This window comes from Pseudonaja textilis, chromosome 4 (assembly GCF_049901715.1).
Source record: "Pseudonaja textilis isolate UNSWEBS1 chromosome 4, rPseTex1.2, whole genome shotgun sequence".
Lineage (NCBI taxonomy): Eukaryota > Metazoa > Chordata > Lepidosauria > Squamata > Elapidae > Pseudonaja > Pseudonaja textilis.
The window spans coordinates 57314831-57337335 of NC_141993.1; the positions used below are offsets into that span (position 1 = coordinate 57314831).

Below are 22505 nucleotides of genomic sequence, written 5' to 3' on the forward strand. Positions count from 1 at the left end.
GTTAAAAAACAAGCTAGCTGGGAACAGTATCCAAGTATGAGCAATCCAATTAATCTGTTGGAAACCGAAGGCTTTCAAAACAGAAAAAGATCTTTATGCAGTGGCAGAAAGCCATTAGGAAAAAGCAAAGGCCTGCAACTAACAAAATGCCTTTTCTATCCCTACAATTGGGATACAATTTGCAGACATAAAGGAAGCCATTGCTGAAGAACTTTATGTTCAGGTAGTCTTCTATTACAGAAAGTTGTTTTTCAGATCGCCTGTTCCAAATATGGCTTTAAAGCTTATACCACAACTCAGAAGAGCAGCTTCAGCAACAGAGTAAGATGTTCCCAAGATCCAGTTCAATCTCTCTTGAATTTTTTTGAAACCCTGAAGGTTTGAACACTCTTCTCTATAGTTGTAATATAGATCTGATGCAATTAAAGTGGCTTTCTTCATTCTGTGCTTTCATGATTTCCATTTGGAACTCCCACCCCAAATGGACAATTATTTAGGGTCTGATTCAAAAGTTCAACTGTGAGTGACTTATTCCAATGGCTTACAAAAATAGGAGTTAAGGTACATATCACCATAGTCAAATATACCTTTTCCAAGGAGAAAGTTTATATATTAGTGTAGACTGACTAAAATGTCAGCATTCATCTGGGAAATAATGGTTCAAGGTCAGGTTCAAGTACAATATGAATCTACAGAATTAAGGCCAATACTCATTTTTGTTTACTTAGTGTCAGTGGTGGGATTCAAATAATTTAACAACCGGTTCACCCAGGGTCAAGTTGGCTGTTATGAGAGGTATGGTTCATCCCCATCCTCCAGCTCCGCTGCACATGCAGGATGAACCTCCCGCGATGGCCAACGTGACGCTGGGTGAACCAGTTGTTAAATTACACACTCTCCTGGCTATCAAAGTGGATCCTGGGCACTACGCTGCGTTGCAATGGAGAGGACAGCATGAGGGAAGGAGGAGCAGAGAGAAGAAAAAGGGAAAGCATCCTTCTCCTTTCCTTGTGCTGGGAATCCATTTTGATAGCAGGGAGTGGGTAATTTAACAACTGGTTTGCCTGAACCGGTGTGAACTGGCTGAATCCCACCACTGGCTGGTGTTAACATCATTTTGCAAGCAAAAACTGGTAAAATAAAGACGTACTTAACACTTCTTAAAGGTTTTACATAGAATATTCTACATAAAATATTTCGTAGAAAAGCAAGATAATATGACAGAGTGAAATGTTGCAGCAAGACTACTTCTGAACTGAAAGTGGAGACAACTCCCCAGTCAGGGCAAAGATGGGAATAGAGCCCAATGGCATGCGAAAACACATCAAAAAGCAATCCTTACTTTGGAAAGTGCTTTGCTCAAGCCTTCCTTTGCACTCTCCAGTATATCTTTCTCCAGAATGGCCTGATTCAAAGATTCCTTCACATTCACTAACTCTTTTTTCAGGATTGACATTTTTTCCTCAAGTTGCTCCAGAGACCTTTGCCTGTGGAAAGAGTAAAGTCTTTGCAGTTTAACTAATCATAGCAGATTATGCCGAACACATTGTTGATACTTCCTGAATGTGTGGGGATACCATGTTTGTATTCAAAATCTGAGTTAGAGAATATGGATATTGACTTGCATGGTATTGTCTGGATTAGAGATCCTAATCTGCACAAAACAAGATGAGTATGTTTGCAAGGAGACTGGACTTTGGCATATTGGCCAAAAGATTCCAAAACCTATTTGTACTGTCCTTACATTTAGTAAGGAATACTGATGTAATCACTGACAAGATTGCAATAATGAGAATGGAAGAGATCTGTTAAAACACCCCACTCCAGCATTCTTAAAAAAATCCCATGTAACCATGATTCTGGAAAGGATTCTGGTTAAACATAAAGGCAAATAGATATTCTTACTGTTCTTTTCCAGTAACAACCATTAAAGTTGTGCTGTCTCTGATTGTGGAATAACAATTAACTGTAGTCAAATCTAAGCTGATTATTGACTGTTCTCCATAAATATCTCCATTTTTAAGTAAACTAAAATGATTGCCTTCATATATTGCAGTATCAAATTCCACAACTGTTGCATAAATAAATGTTTTCTCCCTACTGTATCTTCAATTTTCTATCTTTAGTTATTGTTTTAAAATTCTGAATTAATTAGCCCTGAAATGTTTAAGCAATTTGATAGGTCTTTCTTAAAGATTTTGGGGCTTCTAATGGGTGAAAAGGATTTGTTCTTCACATATTACTTTCCCACCCACATAATGGAATGTCTTAGCTGTCTTCTAGTAACTGCTGCCCACCAATATCCTCTTGGACTATTTCTCTTTCATTACACAGTCTTAGAGACACAATTGCAGCATCTCACCCACACTCCAATTCCTTCCTTGTCCTCTCCTTTTCCTTAATTGCATCTTCTTTTTGCTCTTCGAGGAGTTTTCGCTGTTTCTGTAGATCTCCATTCATTGATTTCAGGCGCTCTACCTCCAAATGGGAGGCATCAAGCTGTTGAGACTGGCTTTCTACTGCTATCTCCATGGCCTCCTTCTCTCTGAGAAATGAGGAAAAAATATGAACAATTTTGGGTCAAGATCATTCAGACATGGGCATGCCTTGGCTGTCAGGGTGGAACTATCATTGCATACCTCTAAAGACCAATTGCTTCTTTGCAAAATAGGGCTTGGATGAATAATTTATTTTCTACCAGACAATGTAGAAGAAACAGGTACACACACACACACACACACACACACACACAGACACACACACACACACCAAAATCCTTTCTTTCCAGCTATTTACCCCTTTGCTTTTTGACCAGTTATAAAAGTCATACATTTTAAATACTTATTGGAAGAAAAGTGTGGGACAGAACTGGAAGGGAGTGATGAGATAATTCAGTAATTTTTTTACTTCCTTTACTAGAAATCAAATCTTGTCTGTCCACTTTTCAAAGAAGCTTTGCCGAGCTTTCACTACCATAGGCTGTATTATCTTCCTTTAATTTATAGTGTTTATAATGCTATAGGAAGTTGGGAGGCAGGATTTGAGATGATCTCATAGTAGACTAACTAGATATACTAGATCCACATTTTCATTTACAATAGACCGACACAAGCAAACAAATAGAGGTACATTTCATTTAACATAAGGATCAAAATAATTCCTTTAAACTTATTTTTTAAAAAACTTGGTCATGATGACATCAGTAAATATTTTGCTTTTGCACTACAGTAAGGAATGGCGGTCAGGCAAATCCCCATTCTGCATACTGCCTTCCCAGGTTCCTGGCTGGAAAGCTATTTATGATCTGGGTCAACCATGGATTAAACAGCATTGCTTGCTGGTACTAATGGGACTTTGGATCCAACAACTATTTCTTAGGTCCTTCTTATTGTCTGGATAAATGTATGTAGTAATGCAAAAATGCCCTTCAGAGAAATCTGATGTCTTCCCTGTTGACATCAGCTGGTCCTGACACCAACTGGTCCTGAAAATAAGGCCAGGGACTGTTTGATGGCTGTGCTCAAGGGCTGAGAGGACTTTTCTTTCCCAAGGAGGAATAGGGCAGAAATGTATTTATTTTATTATTTATTTGTATCCTGCCTTTATTATTTTTACAAATAATTCAGGGTGGCAACATATTCAACATACCTCCCCTCTCCTATTTTCCCCACAATAACCACCCTGACATGAGTTGGGCTGGCGGTGAATCCCTGGTAGATCCAGGAGAAGCTCTTTTTGCCAGCGGCAAAGAGGCAGCCATTAAAGCTGCTGAAGTTGGGACAGTTCCGAAACAAAAGAGAACGGAATGAGAAAGTGTGCCGGTTTGGTGAGAATTTTTTCTTTATTTTAAGATTTGAAAGGACACCCTAAGGAAAAGAAAGAATCTGTAAAAGTTTTGACAGAAGTGATTAAGTAGCGATTTTAAACAGGAAGTCAAAGTAATATTTTTTTATTTTTTTTCTCATTGCTAGATTTTTTTACACATGATTTTAGATTTTGAAACTGGACTGGTTTTTTTTTTCTCTTCCTCCACCTATTCTTTCTTTCCTTTTTGACTTTATAGTATTTTAGGCTAGAGACTCCCTTCTAGTCATCTTTTTAAATATCTTTCCCCCTTTTTAATTACTTTTTATTATATCTTGTTTGGAAAAGGAGGGGGAAAGTGAAAGCAGAAGAAACTTTGTAACACTGCCAACTAAAGGCTTGACCAGACAAAGCTGAGAAAGAACTGAGACTTCTTTTCAAGGACATTGTCATTTGATAAGATAGAGGGAAGAGCATGGGAGAGTATTATTGCAGGTGCTCTTCTGGGTTTCTATCAATAGCTGCAGTCTGGTGTTGAAGTTTATAGGAAAAAAAAGGTGATAAGACTCTGGAGAAGAGAGTTATAACTTTTAACAAAAGCCTTGGATAACCAAACAAGGTGCAGTATGCTATTTTTACTTTTTTAAAGCTGGGCTATTTCTTACTTTAACCCCCCCCACCCTCCTTACTAGCTTACTTTTTGTAATAGCTATTTGGATCTTTGGCCTTTTGGAACTTGTTTTTGTCTTTCTTTTTGTTTTTGAAGTCTAATTTTTACGTTTGCATTTTATTTTAAAGGAAAAGCTTTAGTATTAATGCTTTCCTTCCTTTTTTTTTTTAAGGAAGTAGTCTCTTTTCTTTTTTCTCTCTCCCTCCCTTGTATTTTTTTTTTCTATTTACCTTCCATATTGGGGTTTTTTTTTGGCTTTCTTTTTTTTTGTTATGCATCCTTTTATACCTGAGACTTTTTAATTGGATTAAGGTGTTGAAGAACCTGAAGAACTTTTCTTTTCTCTTCTTTAGTTTTTTATTTTTTATTTTTCTGCTTGTTCCAGGATTTAACAATTTTTTCTTTTTTTGTGTGTTTATGGTCTTTTGTTCCATTTTTGAGTTTTTACTGCTATCTAACCAATCAATTGGATTAAGGTATACAAGAACCCGAAGAATTATTATTGTTATTGTTGTTGTTGTTTGGCTTCTTTTCCCCCACTATTTTTACTTGGAATTACAAGACGGCAGTATCAAACTCAATTTCGTTGAGGTCCGCATCAGGGCTGTGGTTGACCTTGGGGGGCCGGGCAGGTGTGGCCAACTGGGTGGGCATGGCCATCTTGATGCCACTCCCCAAACTGCTGGCATGTTTCCTCTTCACATTGGGTAGACCGGGCCGAAGCCATGCTGGCCTAATCTTTCCTCTTTGCACTGGGTACACTGGACCGAAGCCAGGCTGACCTGATCTTTTCTCTTCACATTGGGTAGACTAGGACAACCTCCCAGCCCAGATCTGACCACATTGGCCTGTGAGTCTTGTGTTTGACACTCATGTTAATGATGCAGCATGAAAGAAATAAATTCTTGCACCATCTTGCATATGTAAAATATTGCTCATGAGGAACAATTTAAGGCAGTAATACTAACCTTTAAAATTCTAGGTGTGCTTTTACCATTATTATCCTATCTAACAGTAGAGAGCTGCAGTAGAGGCCTTTTCGAAGATGTACCCTACTGACACCCACAAGAGAGTCTTTTGCATTGCTGTGAGGCTATAAAATGCATTTGCATAGGAAGTTGCATTTGTTCACTACTATGTCTGCATTTAGAGGATCTGTAAATATCCTCTTTATATGTTACTGGATACCTTTCCTTGCCAAATAACTTTCTCTGAACAAATCACTTGTATACATATGCTTTTATAAACATCAAAGCTAAACAATACCACTATAATACCACTATATCAATGATCATCCTTGCAGGGTGGTGAGACAGTGAGATTCATCCCATCCTTGCAGGGCGGTGAGCACCAGGAGCTGTGAGTCAGTCTTCAGATGTTTGCAGCCAGGGTGTGAAACAGACTGCTTCCCCCCTGCCACCCCTCCTTCCCTCTTCCCTCTTCCCCAAATTGCTAATCTGGACTTGCTCTTTAAAAGGACAGTAACTTTGGACTTTCAATAAGTAGGGAAGTATTGTTATAACTGAACTCCTGTGAAGATTGGAAGCAATTTTATTTCCTGTGATAGAAGCAGAAGTATATTGAAGCCAGGAGCGAATGCTCAATACAAATCTGAGTCTAAATAGTAAAAATATAAACTGTTCAAATTGCCAGTGCAAGACTATCTTTCTTTCTCTTTCTCTTAAAAGCAACAAACTTTGAAAGTGTATTTAAATTAACTAGGAGGGGGCCAGAAATCCCGTTCATCAAGGGAAAACAAAACCAAAAGTTTCCTGTTGCCTCCCAGTGAATTGTTCTGTTTATCTCTGCTGAAGAAGGAGCCAGAGATCCCCATTTCAACATCTTTGCATCTTTACTATCTCAAAAACTCCATCTACAAAACAAGAGAGTGTAAACCCTTGCTCATTGATTGTTTTCAAACAGCCCAGGAAAAAAGACCTCCTGCCAGTTTATCAAGGGTTATAAACCTATTCTCAGATATCAGCAACAGCTAAGCAAAACAAAGCAAAGCAATAACCCTCAATACTACTCCATGCTACTTCATTATTTTCATTATCTCAAAAACATCAATTTCTTTAAAATAATTAATTTTTATCAAATGATCAATTGATTTATTGTTTTTATTGCTTAGTATGATTGAGTGTTTGGTGCATATAGTGTAATTACTGAATATCTGATTAGTAAAATCAGTGATTTAGTGAATTTAATTGACCAGTGTGTTTAGTAATTACTGTAATAAATTAGGCTGTTTGTTGCTTAGCAAAATTATTTGATTAGAGTGATTTGAATAACCAACTGATTGATTGATTTTTAGTAATAAGCAATCTTACTTTTGATTTGTTCTCTAACATATCAATTAACATTTAGTAATTACCAACATTCATTAAGTAACTGTCTGCCTATCACATTAACTAGCCATTGTAATTGATTACTGTACTATTGCCATTGACCATGCCAGCCAAAAACTCCAAACCCAAACAAAAGAAAAATATCTCTACCAATGACCTCCCAGACTTCTTCTATCTTGAAACCATCAATGAAAGCGAAATTTACATCAAATGCCGCCTATGCAATAATCTAGCCCACCCTGCCTGCTTAAACGCAAACAAAAGCCTAGCTGATATGGTTAAAAATTCAGATACATTCTTTTATCTATGTCCATTATGCTCTCCTAAGCTAAACAAACTGAGTACTCTACCTGACAAAGTTGAAAGCATAGAATCACTCATTCACTCAATAGAAGAACGCTTAGCAACACGTTTTGAAACAATTATACAAGCAAGCCTAATTTCTCTTGAAAAAAAAATACAGCACAGATAAGTGAGCACCTATCAGCTCAAAATCAAATTCCACAACAGCCACAACCACTACCTCAACTACAATCACAACTACAGCCAAAAATAACCACCAAACCACAGCCACAAACAATTACTATCCCTTCAAATAATTCCACAAATAATATCTCCTTACTCATCAGAGACACTGTCATGCCCCTGGTGGAGACTGAGTCTGAGAAAGAGGAGGAACAGCCAACAGGGAATGAGAGTGTGGCTCCAGAGGTGGTGGAGGAGGCTGGGGAAGGGCAGAGGCCGGCTGAGCAGTCAGAGGAGGATCCAGGCCCATCACCTATCCATCCTAGCTCATGCAGGGAGGAGAGGATCAGGGAAAAGTGAGGTCTACTCAAGAGGAGATTACCATAATCCACCTCGTGGCTTGCAGGTGGGGGCTATGTATATAAATTTGCAAACTGCGCAGTTAGAATTTGCAGGAATCAATTTAGTGTTCACCTTGAAAGAGGTTTATTTTTGCTGGCGTTTTTCCCATGGACTTTTCTCAGTTATTTTCCTAGAGTTTATGATTAGTTATCTTGGCTTGCTTCGGAACTCTCATCAATGCGGTTTGTTTTGGTATTCTGTTTGCCTTATTATTTACTTTTGTGACTTTAAACTGTGCCTAATAAAACAATGAAGTTAAGTTGAAGGCCTTACCGGACTTTAATATATGTTTTGGGTTTGGGGTTATTTTGAGAGACTACGGGTCATCACAGACACCATGGAACGTGAACAGAAATATCCAAATGCCATCTTATTTGGTCTCGAAGACACCAACGAATCAGATGACATCACCAAAGTTCGTGATTTCATAAGCAACTCAAATACAACAAACATCTCTCCTGAAGATATAATTGAAATAACCAGAGATGGCCATGGGTACAAATACAGTGACGGCTCTGTGGCCCCAAGATTTTGTAGAGTTGTATGCAAAAATGAGTCCAGCAAATGCATATTCATTCATACAATAAATGCCATTGCAAAAACCAATCCCAACCACAAAAAACTTCGCTCAAGACCATACTGTAAAGAATTCGCTCCCGTGAACAGAACTCAAAAACTGTCTAGACAATGGAGAAAAGGACCTATAAATTGACTACAGAGCTGATTGCATCAAAAGAAAGTCACACAACCCACAACTCTGCATCAAACCCCACCCCATCTAATCCAACATCACTCAAAACGAGGCATGCACACCCCTAACTACCTCTATTCCAACCACAACTGGCCTTAAAGCCAGTAAATAAGCCCTGTAAATAAAATACCTGAATTTCTCTTCTTACTAAATACAGCTAAATTTGACATTATATTTGTCTGTGAAACATGGCTCAACACATCTCTCCCTGACTCCATTACCACAGTAAGAGACTATCATATTTACTGATCAGATCATGAAATCCGTAGAGGAGGTGGTGTTGCTATCTTCTATAAAAAGTCCCTACATCTAAAAAATATCCAAGTTACCCAGGAGCTTGCTATTCCTGAGACCATCATCTGTGAACTGTCCTTAAATATCAAATTTCAGTTCTTACTATGTTACAGAGCCCCTGATTATGACATCAAACATGCAAACAAGCTAAATACACTACTAACATGGGCAGCATCCTGCCCACACACTTTTATCTTTCTTGGTGACTTCAATCTACCTCATATTAACTGGACCCTTAACTAATGTACAACTGAACCCACTCATGCAACCTTCTACAATGCAGTAACAAATCTGGGACTAGAACAACTAGTAACCAACCACACTAGACTTAACAACTGCCTCGATCTCATCTTCTGCAATAGTTTGAATTCAATTTATGGAATACAAATTAAAGAATCCTTTTCCAACAGTGACCACAACATGATTGACCTTTGGCTCAACACAAAAATCATCACAATGACAGAATCCCCAATTATAACCTCAAAAAAGGCAACTATGATCTTATAAACAATGAACTCTCATCCCTTGATTGGCAATTTTTATTCTCTGGATGCAATACTGTAGAAGACCATTACAACATCTTTTTACTTGAAGTCAAAAGTGTCATCAAACTATATGTACCATTAACAACTCCCAAAACCAGAAAAAAACAAATTACCCAAAACAATAAGGAAGCTTCAATCCAAAAAGAAATCACTTTGGCTGAAAAACAAATCTGTTCATGTTGCCAATTTCAAAAGCCAATACAAAAATTTATGCCACCAGATAAAAACTGAATGCACCAATTATCGCATTAAACAAGAAGAAAACCTTCTACGCACCAATTCCACCTGTGCTTTCTACAATTTTGTAAACAACAAACTAAAAGACTCAAGGTCCACCCCATCCCTGAAAGGACCTAATGGTAAAGACTGCAACAATGACACCATTAAAGCCAACCTCTTTAACACATTCTTTGGCTCAGTATTTGTAAACAGCAATGGATCATGCCCAGTATTTCCAAGTCGAAACCACAGACAACTACAATGATCTAATACATATCGATTTTACAGAAGACAGTGTTGAAAAAGCACTATAGAGACATAAGGGGCTGCTTTATATTCGGTCAAAAAATAACTCTACCTAACTCAGAACCAGGCAATATTTTTGTGACCAGGAGCTGCAGCATTTTAACAATCTACAGTATGTTTTCATTGACAAAGGGCTACAGGGACATAAAATTGATGTGAAGATGTCATCAGAAGGGAAATACCAATATTTTTGACCTTTCCCCCCATAACTGGAGGTTTTTTTTTACTTTTTAAAAAACCATACCTTTTATTTGGCAATAAAAGAAATACATATACTAGCATACAACCCATCAAAAAGGGCTGTTGCTTGGTAACTTATCACAGAATTTTGGCAATAAAATCAGAGTTGTAATGATGTAAAAAAAGCATTCTGGTGGAGCAGCATGTGCCACATTCTGATTTACTTAATGATTGGCAACAACTCTCCAGCAGAGTTTTCCAGTTCTGTTTGGAAATACTAATTTGGAATTTTCTGTGTGCAAATAGATACTCTGTTACTGTGCCAAAGCCCTTCCCCAGAAGTTATGGGAATCTGCATAACGAGAAGAGTTTTTGCAAGTGACAAATCACTAAAATAAAGTTATATGATGCATCTTCTGAGGCCACAACTGGTGCAACTGCCAGAAGAACTGAGTCAAAGCCGTGCCCCTTGAGATCATTACAGTAATAGGCCAAGCCTCTTCCCACCCACCCCTTCACCTTTGTAAAACTTCCACTGAGGATTTCCAATGCTGTGCTTTCTGCCTGCAGTCCTCCAGGGCTCTTGTCAGCTCTTCACATTCCTGCTTCTGTTCCTGCAGCTGTTGATCAGCTGCCTTCATTTCCTGCTGGCAGTCCGCAAGCTGCTTCTTGACAGATCCCAGGATATCTCTGCAGGATTCCAACTGCACATGCAATTCCTGTTCATAGAGATCAAACAGGAAGTTCTTTGCACATCAAATGCCACAAAGCATACACGAGGGGAGAGAAAACCTCTCCACATTAAACAGATAAACCAAGTGCTCCAATCAGTATCTTTGTCCATTCTAATGAGTCAAATCTTTACAGCAATGGATCTGGGTTTTTCTAAAAGAAACCTTGAAAACAAGTACTGAAACTTATGCCTCAAAATCAGTCCCTGGGCCCTTCTGATGAGCTATATCTTCTCTCACTGACAATGTGCTAGATAATTATGGCTGTCAAAGGAGTTATAATAGCTATTTCTTTGCCATGTAAAAAGGATGGGAGAGGAACAGCTTTTATCTTCTTTCTTTCTTTAGCATCAATTGTATGAAGGAGTATAGGAGTAAAAAGAAGAATTTTATTTCCATTGGTAAAATCTAGACTTTGCATATACATTTCCTCTCTTAGGAATTTCACATTCCACTGAAACATAGTGAAGCAAGTGCGTGAGAATACGTATTAATAAAGAGATGACAAGTTTTATAAAATAGCATTTATCTAAAATGGAATGCATAATCTTTGGGGAACTTAAAATTTCAAAGTGGGATGCTGAGGATGTGATAATGATAGAAAATGGGCTGAGATCTTCCAGCTTATATATACTTTGTGTATGTTCTGTCTCACAAATTGTGGAAAACTATTGTAGGAAACTCCCCTGTCAGATTAAAATACTTTTTGTTCTTAATATTAAAAAGAAGCAGGATAGAATATTTCCCCAGAGGAGAAATGGAGAAATATGTTCTTAAAGGCAGAAAGCAGCCCCAGTCTTCCTGCCACAGGAAAACAACCTCAAGCAGAAGAGACTGGTCCTTTGGGATGGAGATTTGGTATCCATTCAGAAAGACCAGGCCAATCTATTCATAAACAAAACGCCTTCAGCCATAAACTCCCCCAGGCTGGAGCTGATGGAATTAAGAATTTATATTCCCCCACCCAAATTCTAAGGACAGGACATGATCTTTAGGACATAATAGGATTAACCTACCACCATGGAAAAGTAAGACACAAGACTCACTACATTGCACAACCTCCACATCTCAATCACCAAACCCCAGAACCCTATAAAAATCCATCCACTCACTTAGCCATTTTGTTAGCCACCCCCGAAACATGCTGCTGTCACTGAAGTTTCTGGAAAACCAAATAAACAACCAGCCTCCGTTTTATTTCCAGCATTTTTTTCTCCTGGCTTGGAACCGGACTGGATTTTTCTCCCTACACTACGCTTCTGATTTTTGGTGGTGAGATTGTTGAAGTCTAGCTCCATAGTCAAAAGTAGACCTTCCCCTCCCCAAAGTAGTTGATGGCTGTATCCTGCCTCTGTAGGCCTTCCCCTCCCAAAAGTAGTTGATGGCTGTATCCTGCCTTGTTGGAATCATAGGTTGTTTCCTGATCTATAGCTTTTTCTCAGATATACAGAGAAATGAAAAGAAAACAGGCATTATTCAAGTAGTTTTCAATATACGTGGAACATATAAGACAACAAAATGGATGGGTGAGAAGTTTTTCAGAATGTCTATGTGAATGGCAGTTGGGAATAAGTTTAAGGAAAGAAAATTGAGAGTTTGCAAAAATGCCAAGGTCATTTATTATTCATAAATTTCCTTTCCCATCTACTTGCTGATGGGTTCAATATGCAGCTTTATCCTTTTGGGTTTTCTTTTTATTAATGTTTACCACAAATCTCTTAGGTAGGCTACATTATGCTTAGAGCAATACCCAGGCTAAATTACCCAGAAACTTTACAGTCAAAATCTGAATTGTGAACTTCCAAATCTTAATCTAATACTCTTAACTTCTATATCACAATGGAAATTATCTGAAATGGACATGACAGTTCAAACAGAAAGGTAGAGGCTTTGCATGTAATTAAGCCAATGTGGATAGTTTAAAGGTAGGAAACTTCCTATGCATGGGAAGTGGGAATGGATTTCACAGAGAGAGACGGTAAGGACCGCTGAATATTTCCTCTATCCCCCAGGTGCTCTGCCTATCCCATTTGGACTTCTTTTCAGTTTCACCTGCCTGGAAGAAGAGCAGCTGGGGAGAACAGCTGTAAGTGCAGAAAGAGTTCAGTGCTGATCTCTGGTTACTGCTTTACTACCTGAAATTATCTCCAGCAGCTGTTTACTACAGTCCACTATAGTTAAACAATTGAAGATGTAAATCTGCAGCTGCAGATCATATATATCTTTCCAGCATTCACAAAATCCACCTGGGATGGCCAGCATTCATGCATGGGTAGCAATAGCCACTAAAATGTGAGCTTTAATTGAAGTACCAGCATCACGCTGCTTACTTCTTGGACAGAAAATAAACCTAGCCAACTCAAAATACATTAAAATAACGAACATGGCACACTTATAGGATGTTTCTGATATCTGTTTAATTTATAAATAAGCTAGGGCAAAGTAACTCTCCCCCCAATTCCCTAGACAAAATAGGAAAGAATACTAACAACTTTTTTGTTGTGAGGGTCTGTGTGATATTTAGACATTGTTCAGTATGTTTTGTTCTAAATTTTACTATAGAAAGGAGATAAGTTGCTGCTCTGAGTGATAATACTTGATTCCAAAGGATATTTTAATTTCATTCATAAAAGGTCAGCCACTTGGCTATGTATTACAAAGCCACCATTTAGAATGGTGGCCTAGGTGCTTTTATAGGAAAAAAAGAAGAAAAATAGACCACAGAATTACAAACATCTTCACTTAAACTTTTGTTACAACTTCCAGATATTATCTCCAATTTCTCAATTTTATAAAAACAAAACAAAAACCTGGGAAAAATATTTTAGCCCAGATCTAAAATACTATAAATCAACATATATTGGAATTAATAAGTGTTTCTGAATTCCCCAAGTAAAAATCTTTCTACTCCAGTGCACTTACAACTTTCTCAACATCCAGCACTGCAGATTGATTCCAAATTGTCTTAACTGCCTTTGCAGCCAAATGTTACAGGGAATTGCATTTAAAAGTTGGGGAAAATCACAACTGACCCATTCTCCATAAAAGTCACAACTCCTAAATAAATATATTTAATATTATTTGAAATGTATATGAATTATTAAACTTGATTGTATCTGGACCTATATCTCAAGGGGTTGTAACTCACATGGAACAAGGGCTGGACTGTCTGCTTCCCTTATCTGGAATAATTCTGCCTCAGAGATCAGATGGGCCCCACTTTTCCTGGCTTTTTTCAATGAATGAAAACTTGACTGTGTGAACATTTGAGAATTGATATGGAAGAGGAATTGATATGGCTTATTTCTCAGCCTATTAAGTAATTAATTATATTGTACTATTTTGTTAAATTATATTTTAATCTTATTATTGCATTTAGGTATGTTAGTTGCTCAGACCTGGATGACATATAAGTAGATAAAACTTTAATAAATAAAATAAAAACACTAGTGTATCCAACCTGCTCACGCTGTTGTGACTTTTGGATAAGGGCTTGCACTGCTTGTATTGCTGCATTCTGGCAGGATGGAGAATGTATCCGGGACTGAATTGCCCATTGGTGCTGAGGTGAGCTAAAGCCTAGGGGATAAGTGTGCCATAGAGTGTCTTCTTCTGGTAGAGCTTTGGCATTTTCTTTGGAGATAAGTTCTATGTTCTTTGATTCAGCAAGAGCCAACTAAAAGGAAAGTTCAGAAGAAGTAAATCCTAATCAAGTGAATGTTATTGAAAAGATTCTGGTGCATGAGTACTGCCTAGAATGTCAGAGTTGGATTCCAGAGTCTCTTAAGTTAAATTCAGATGGCATTGTGAAGTACAACAAACATATTTATAATTTTATTTAACAACCAGAAATAAGGGCAGTAGGTCTTAGGTCACAGTGTATTGAGATAACAATTCCATTACTTTCCCAGTATTTTTGAACTATTGTTCTCTATGGTATAGCTTTATATAGCTGCAGTAAAATTATAACATATAGTACAAAACCTTCCTATGAAACTATATTGAGGTAGGTGGCTACTTGTTTTCCAATATTTGCCTCCTGACTGATGTTTATTCAACATGTTGGGATCTCAGATCAGTACTTCAGAGCCCCCTGCTTTGCACTCAAGAGGACAGATGTTTGGATCCTTAATTTAGTGCAGCCCTAGAGTATTTTATTATAGCTAGCAAAGGAATATTGCTCAAGGTTGGAGACCCATCTGCAAATAAAGAGCAATGTGAGTTTGGGTCTTCTCATTGGATATTTAATAGAGTATGTTTCAAGGGCATCCTCTAAAGGAAGAAGGATGTTCATTCAATATCAACTTGTGTGAGACAAGAGAGATATGTGGCCTGTGCAATCTGAGGCCATGGAAATTTGGGATTTAAAAATACTATTGTTACTAAACATACATAGGTGACCACTAGATATCAGATGGGAATTTAACCTATCATTTCTTTAAACTTGTTTAAAGACAGGCAAATAATATCCATACCCTCTATATAGTGGTGACAAAAAGTTGGGATGAAATTTTTTCTTGCAATTTCAGAGGAACAGTTTTAGGAATACAGTAGGACCTTCCTTATATGAAAAGAAATGTTCAGGTAGAAAGTTCACATCCATCTTTTTTTTTCCTCATAAAAAATAATTGCTGTCAATTTTGTTGGTTTAAGATTTAGGAACCAGAAAGTAAGCTTGTGCCAAAAAAACAGATGGCTTTTAGGAACCAGACCAAATAACTCAATTCTATTACACAAGGGCACAATCTGTGAAAGTGTGATACTGGCCACCAAATGCTTATCCTCTACAGCAGAATACTCTTTCATAGTTTCCATTCATTTCAGTGAGGTCTGTGCTACATAATTTTCTAATGGATGGTATCTTATTTACATTTTTTAAAATGTAGTTTTCTATATTTTACATAAAATATGTACCATACACCAAGGTAAATGGTATACCTATTTTATCTACAAAATACATTGTGATTTAATATTTCACACACCTTTGTAATATTTTTTAAAGTATGTTGCAAAGATTCAGTTTCTTCTTTCAGATCCTTCATTTCTTCTAGATCTCCAATTTTACTGGCTTCCTAGTGTTCAAAGACAAGCAGTTGCTCAGAAATGGACATGGGGGAAAAACAGAGAAACATGAGTAGGCAAATCAATCTAGTATTGTGGCTCAATGTGATTATTAGGCCCTTTTTGAGAATGCTTGTGGTGGAAAACAGATGGGGTTTTGTTTGACAGAATGACAGAAAGTAGGGTTGAGGTTGGGGGGGGGTTGTACCAATTTCTGAATGTCCATTTTTAAAGCAGAGATTGTCTTGTCTTTCTTTGTGTTCTGTTCCTTAAGCTTATCACCCAAAGTGGTCAATTCAGTAATCCTGTTAAGACAAGAAACCAGACACAGAAGATGTATTAGTCAGGAGGATTAATCAGTAACTCATAAAGAATATGTTATTTATATCTTTGAGATCATCTTTGAGATCATCTTTGAGATCATTATAAAGAAACAAAAGTTCCAATTCACATATCAGCTTAAAGAGGCTGGAGAAAAGAGCTGAAAGTGATTAGATCACAATATGCTATGTAATCCAGACCACAGAATGATAAGAAAAAAGCAAATCCAGCAAGAAACTTTGTATTGTTGACACAAATGCTCAGGAGGAGCAAGTTCTGGAACCAGAGATTGGAGGCAATGAAAATAGCCTATATCCTCCATAGGCCTGGTTGCCTCATCTGCCCTCTTTCTTAAGGAGTGCAAACTTAAAGAGTCAGTCCTTCAACCAGCATTCCAACATGTACTTTTTTACTTTCTGCCTGATATATTGAAAGGCTCTTGATAATGCTGTTTCCTGGGGACCTTCCGTGTGTGTGTGTGTGTGTGTGTGTGGTTTCCTGTGTCCTCAAGCTCAGGGTAAATAAGCATGCTTATTTATACCACTCTTCTGACCTCACTGGGCCTTCTGTCTCAACTAGATGCCTAAAGACAGGGGTGTCAAACTCAAGACCCACGGGCCAGATTTGGTCTGCGAGGTACTTAGATCTGGCCCATGGGGCCACCCTGGAAATAGCAAAGGACCAGCCTACAGTGCCTCTGCCAGTGAAAATGGAGCTTGGAGGACCTTGTGTGGCCCACCTGAACTTTATTTTAGGCTGCGACGACTTCCTGCAGCCCTCTGCTAGCAAAAATGGAGCTCGGGAGGACCGCGTGCAGCCCTCCCGAGTTCCATTTTGCTGGTAGAGTGTTCGGGTCACCACAGGCACCCCTGACATGAGTGATGTCGAGCTGGCCATGCCCACCCTGGCCACGCCCAGCAGGCCCCGAGATCAAACACAACCCTGATGCAGCCTTCAATGAAATTGAGTTTGACACTCCTGCTTAAAGATACCATATACAGTACATTTACCGGTATTATCATATAAACTTCATACATCTAACTGTACTAAATCAGATGTATGTAATATAGCCCTGAAAAAGGAATTTTGCTGGCACACAAGCTATACTTTGATATAGAAGTAAGATGCATATGATGGTTATTATAAAAAAAATGTATTTAATTATGTCTGTTATTCTTTCAGATGTCATTACAATCTTTGTTGTTTTTGTTAAGAAAGTCAAGAAATCAGGATGTGACTTTCAAAGTTCCAGCCTCTAACTTATCTATTTACAGTTGCCTTGAGTCCCATAAAAATTCAACAGGGATGAGAAAGGGAATCCTGGAGGGCTAATTTATTGTCTGGGAAGTAGATGTTTTATGACTAACTATATTCACTAAGACAGTCATTTTATAGGGTAATGTGTTCTCAAAATTCCAACTGTGTCCCCAGACTCAAAAGGTTGCCTATCCCACAACAGGCCTTTTAAATCTTCTTGTCCTTTAATAATCTGTAGAAATTTAGAAATCAAAGACACAGTAGTATTCTTCTCACTTGGAGTTTAGAACAGCCTTTTCTCCATCCCAAGAACTCTGTAGCTGAATCATCTCTCGGACTTTCTCCCGAAGCTGCTTCTCTAGCAAACAGGTAGAGCTATTCTCAGAAAGGCGCAAATTGGAATCCAAATTGAGACAGGCAGTTTGGAGGCGGCGGGAAGCTCTTGCCATGTCTGTTCCTGCTTCAGCAAGTCCCCTGGGAATGAGAGAAAAATATCTTTGTTCACTGAGAATTCTACTGTATATAGAATTACCTAACATTTCCAGGTGGTACAAAAATGGCATGTCAGTGATTGTCAATAATTGTCAATAATTTGAATTGCTGTTTTATTTTGTGCAAAATTAACAGGATGCAATGTACTGAGAAATCTGTTCTTTATTTTATATATATATAATACTAACATTATATATTTTAATATTTCCAGGTATATATCAGTTATATTCAGGGGTAGGATTCAAAAATCCCAACAACCGGTTCTCTGTCCAGTAGCTGGGTGGGCGTACCCATGGTGGGTGTGGCCTACTGGAACTTCCAAGAGTTTTTTGCCTTCCCCAGAGTCCGGAGGTTTCCCTCAGGCCTCTGGGAGAGCAAAAACAGCCTCCCACAGGCTCTGGAAGCCCTCCAGAAGCCAGAAACAGGCCCGTTTCCAGACTTCTAGAATTTCTGGGTGTGTTGTTTTTCACCCTTCCAGAGCCTCTGTGTGGACCCTGCACTTACCTGCATCCAAAACAGGCTGCATGGAGACTCCTGGGAGGGGTAGGGCGGGGTGGGCAGGGCGGGGCCAGCTGGTCAGTTCAACTACCAGTTTGGCAAACCAGATGTAAATTTAACATCTGGTTTGCCCAAACTGGTCCAAACTGGCTGAATCCCACCCCTGGTTATATTAGTCAAATGAGGGGTGCTGAAGCATTCAGAGCTACTTTTTGTCAGTTTTCCTGACTTGAGCATCACTATTATTGAGGATAACCTGACTTAAGGATAACCATTTCCTAATTTGAGGATAACCATCAAGTCCCAAAGTATTATTTCATGCTTGGAAATAATATTTTGACCACATCAATTTTTTTAAAAATAGGGCTCTTACAAGGGCATAAGGACAGTGGTATCTGATGTTTCAGAGCATTCCTGTTTTCTGCAGAACAATGAGAAACATTCTTATAGCAATGGTAAATTTAGATAATGCTCACCTCTCTACTGTTGTGCGAAGCTCTACGAAGTTCCCACGAAGTGTGGCTGCTTGACGCCATAGCAGGAGAATCCCACTGTGTTCATTGCTGAGATAGGAATCATAGCTCTGGAAAGAACAGTGGGAAAAACATGACTGACACACAGTAAATTCCATCACTTTTAACATTTTATTGATGGAGAATAGCTAGGCAGGGTTGTCAAACTCATGTCTTCATGGTGGCATCATGTGACTAACGGGACTTCCCCCCCTTTGCTAAACCTGCTGTGGGCATGGCCAGAGCTTGATGCATTCGGCCCGCAGGCCATGAGTTTGACAGCCCTGGCCAAAGGGATCATCCATACTATTAATAATTACTCTTTTAAAGCAATCTTCTACAATACTACAGAATTCTGTGTAAGTCTTATGAAGTCAGGGAAATGTAGAACAGGCAAATAGTAGGATTACTGATTATTTACCTACATTTTACTGAAATTCCTGGAAAGGGGAACATGGTAAAGTACAGGTGATCTCGACTTATGATCACAATTGAGCACAACATTTATGTCGCTAAATGAGAAATTTGTTATGTGAGTTTTGCCCCATTTTTACAACTTTCGTTGCCACATTTGTTAAGTGAATCACTGCCATTGTTACCTTAGTAACATGGTTATTAAGTGAACCTGGCTTGCCCATTGACTTTGTCAGAAGACTGTAAAATGTGATCACATGACCCCTGAACATGCAACTGTCATAAATATGAACCAGTCATCAAGTATCCGAATATAAATCATGTGACCATGGAAATGCTGCAATGGTCATAAAGTGTGAAAAATGGCCATGTCACTATTTTCAGTGCCATTGTACATTTGAATGATCACTAAATGAACAGTAGTAAGTTGTGGACTACCAATATTATGAACTTTGGAAAAAAGCAACATCAAAAATGCATTACTTGGTTTCTTGTCATTAATTATATTTAATATCTTGAAAGAGTATAAGTGAAAAAGATATAAGTAATGAAGAAAAACGTAAGAAAAAATACATTACTTATAAGTGCTAAGTAACATTTTGCTTCTCATAAGCTACAGGTAGTCTTCGACTTATGACCACAATTGAGCCCAAAATTTATGTTGTTAAGTGAGACATTTAAGTGAGCTTTGCCCCATTTTATGACCTTTCTTGTCACAGTTATTAAGTGAATCACTACAGTTGTTAAATTAGTAACAAAGTTGTTAAGTAAATCTGGCTTCCCTGTTGAATTTGCTTGTCAAAAAGTCACAAAAGATGATCACATGACCTTGGAACACTGCAACTGTCTAAATTTTGATCATGTGACCATGGGGATGTTGCAACTGTTGTAAGTGTGAAAAAGATCATAAGTCACTTTTTTTCAGTGTCATTTTAACTTTGAATGGTCACTAAATGAACTGATGTAAATCAAGGACTACCTGTACACTTTGAAACCAAGAGAGAAACTGCTACATTATCTTGCAAATGTAACAAAACTGTAAATTCTCCATTCTGCGTGGTAAGGTTAGCATCTTCTCTGGCTGAACAAATAAGAGCTTGAACTAAGCAATATATCTGGTTTAAAGTATTCCAAATAATGTCAAAAATTAATATGGAATCAAAATGACCAAGATTATTGTCCAGAAAGGTAAAGTTCAGTTTTGGGTTAAATATAGTAAAAAACCCAAATCCTACCATCAACCTAGTTAGTGTAGGAAAGAGAAAGAGGAATCTTATTTTCCAAAAATATACACATAGAAAGATTCATATTGTGATCTGATACTTGTAAGATTTATGAACCTATGCCAAATAATCAGAGAGCCAAAAAATATAATTCTAATAATACAACTCTTATATACGCAATAATAGACACGTTGTTCCAACAAAAAAGTTGGTAATAAAAGCTGAATATTTTACTACAGCGTTTCTTTATAGTAGACAAAGTACTTGTAGGCAATATAATGCAAAAAGTAGGAAAGTATCTTTCATTGAAGAAATAACAATTGTCTACATATTTTCTCTGTCTTAGGTCTAATTTGGCAAACATATAAATAATAGTTTCTTTTAAATCAGTGGAACTAGTTGTCTTCCCCCTTTATATGCAATCTCCATCTTTGCCTTTCCCACCCAGAAATATATGCTTTTGTTGCATAAATCTATAAAAACTATGGGTGGAATATTGTGCTAAATAGTTGAACAAAATTGTATACATATAAAAACAAATCCATAGTAAAATTGTTGAACTTGTTGAATTAAACCAAATTCACATATACTACAATATTTCCAATACATTTGTGAATTTATTTACCATTTTGAGAGATGAGTCAGTTATTTGTTGGACAAAGCCTATTCTACATTTTTTAAAACAAAAGTTCTATATTCAGTGAGTTTAACTAAGCATAAACTAACCTTTCCAAAATTTCACCAAAAAAAGAGAGAAACACATGGAAAGGGAAAAGTCAACCCTTCCAACAAACTAATAATGAGGACAAAACCGGGTATGATTATAATCATGCAATTAGTAGGCATGCAATACATGTTAAAGCTGAAACAAAGTGGAGGAGGAATTCCTAATCCAGATTGGAATTAGATTGGGAAGAACCATGCTTGTAATCCTCTGTTTAAACCATTCCAAATCACTCCCACCTCCAAAACCTATTTTGCACATAGTGCAGAAGGCTTCAGTTAGCAGGGTGAGATTATTAGAGAAGAGGGTATACAGGATGCAGCATTTCCCAAAGCAATGGAAGTGTATGAATATTATAGTTAATATTATATTCTTCTATAATTGAAAGCTGCCTCCTGGATGTAGTGGTATCAGAAAGGCTTAGTTTAATTAACTCCATATGCCTCGTGCCTTGATTTTTTTCCCAACAGCAACAATAAGATAAGGAAAATATAGAGTGAATCCTGGAACTAAATGAAATTATAAACAGTTGACCCAGTTTGAATATTAAATTGATTAAAATCACCACATAAATAAACACACAAAGAAAAATATAAACAAATTACCCTGATGCATTATAATAATGTAACGTGGAACTAATACATCTCTAGTCATAGTGTAATAAGTCATTCCCCCCAAAATATCAAGCAATACTTCCTGCCTTTGTACCAAAGAGATACCTTCTGTTCTAGTTCACTTCTCAGCCTGTGCATATCAGTAGCATTCCTCTCTAGCTCCCCAGCTAGTCTCTGTTTTGAGCATTTCACCTCTTCCAGCTGTTCCTGAAGTAAAGTGTTCATCTGAGAAAGGGTAGCACTCCTACAGGAAAACAAAACAAAAGGCACAATAGTACTATAGGTAATCCACAACGTACAACCACAATTGAGCCCAGAATTTATGTTGCTAAGTGAGACATTTGTTAAGTAAATTTTGTCCCATTTTATGTCCTTTCTTGCCACAGAAGTGAATCATTGCAGTTGTTAAGTTAGTAACACAGTTGTTAAGTGAATCTGGCTTCCCCATTGACTTTGCTTATCAGAAGTTCACAAAAGATGGTCATATGACCCTAGGGCGCTGCAATTGTCATAAATGTGAACTAGTTGCCAAGAGTCCAAATTTTGATCATATTACCATGGGGATACTGCAATGGTCGTAAGTGTGAAAAATGGTAGGTAAGAAGGATTAAAGTACAAGAAATGGGACCTAGATCTCTCAAATCTAACTCAAAGGCCTTCCTCGTAGTTGCAAT

At 37.7% G+C, this 22505-nt stretch overlaps 1 protein-coding gene across 2 annotated transcripts in view; it reads right to left on the reverse strand.

Annotated features, from left to right (window-relative positions):
- CROCC2 (ciliary rootlet coiled-coil, rootletin family member 2) overlaps positions 1–22505 on the reverse strand; it is a 95997-nt gene that overhangs the window by 57309 nt on the left and 16183 nt on the right. For both annotated transcript variants that reach the window (XM_087933148.1, XM_087933149.1), the window contains exons 7-15: positions 21937–22075; positions 18821–18927; positions 17631–17828; positions 15985–16081; positions 15698–15787; positions 14176–14391; positions 10504–10703; positions 2363–2545; positions 1343–1487 (exon numbers count right to left, since the gene is read on the reverse strand). In XM_087933148.1, coding sequence (XP_087789274.1) covers positions 1343–1487; positions 2363–2545; positions 10504–10703; positions 14176–14391; positions 15698–15787; positions 15985–16081; positions 17631–17828; positions 18821–18927; positions 21937–22075 — 1375 coding nt within the window. The remainder of the gene's footprint in view (positions 1–1342; positions 1488–2362; positions 2546–10503; positions 10704–14175; positions 14392–15697; positions 15788–15984; positions 16082–17630; positions 17829–18820; positions 18928–21936; positions 22076–22505) is intronic.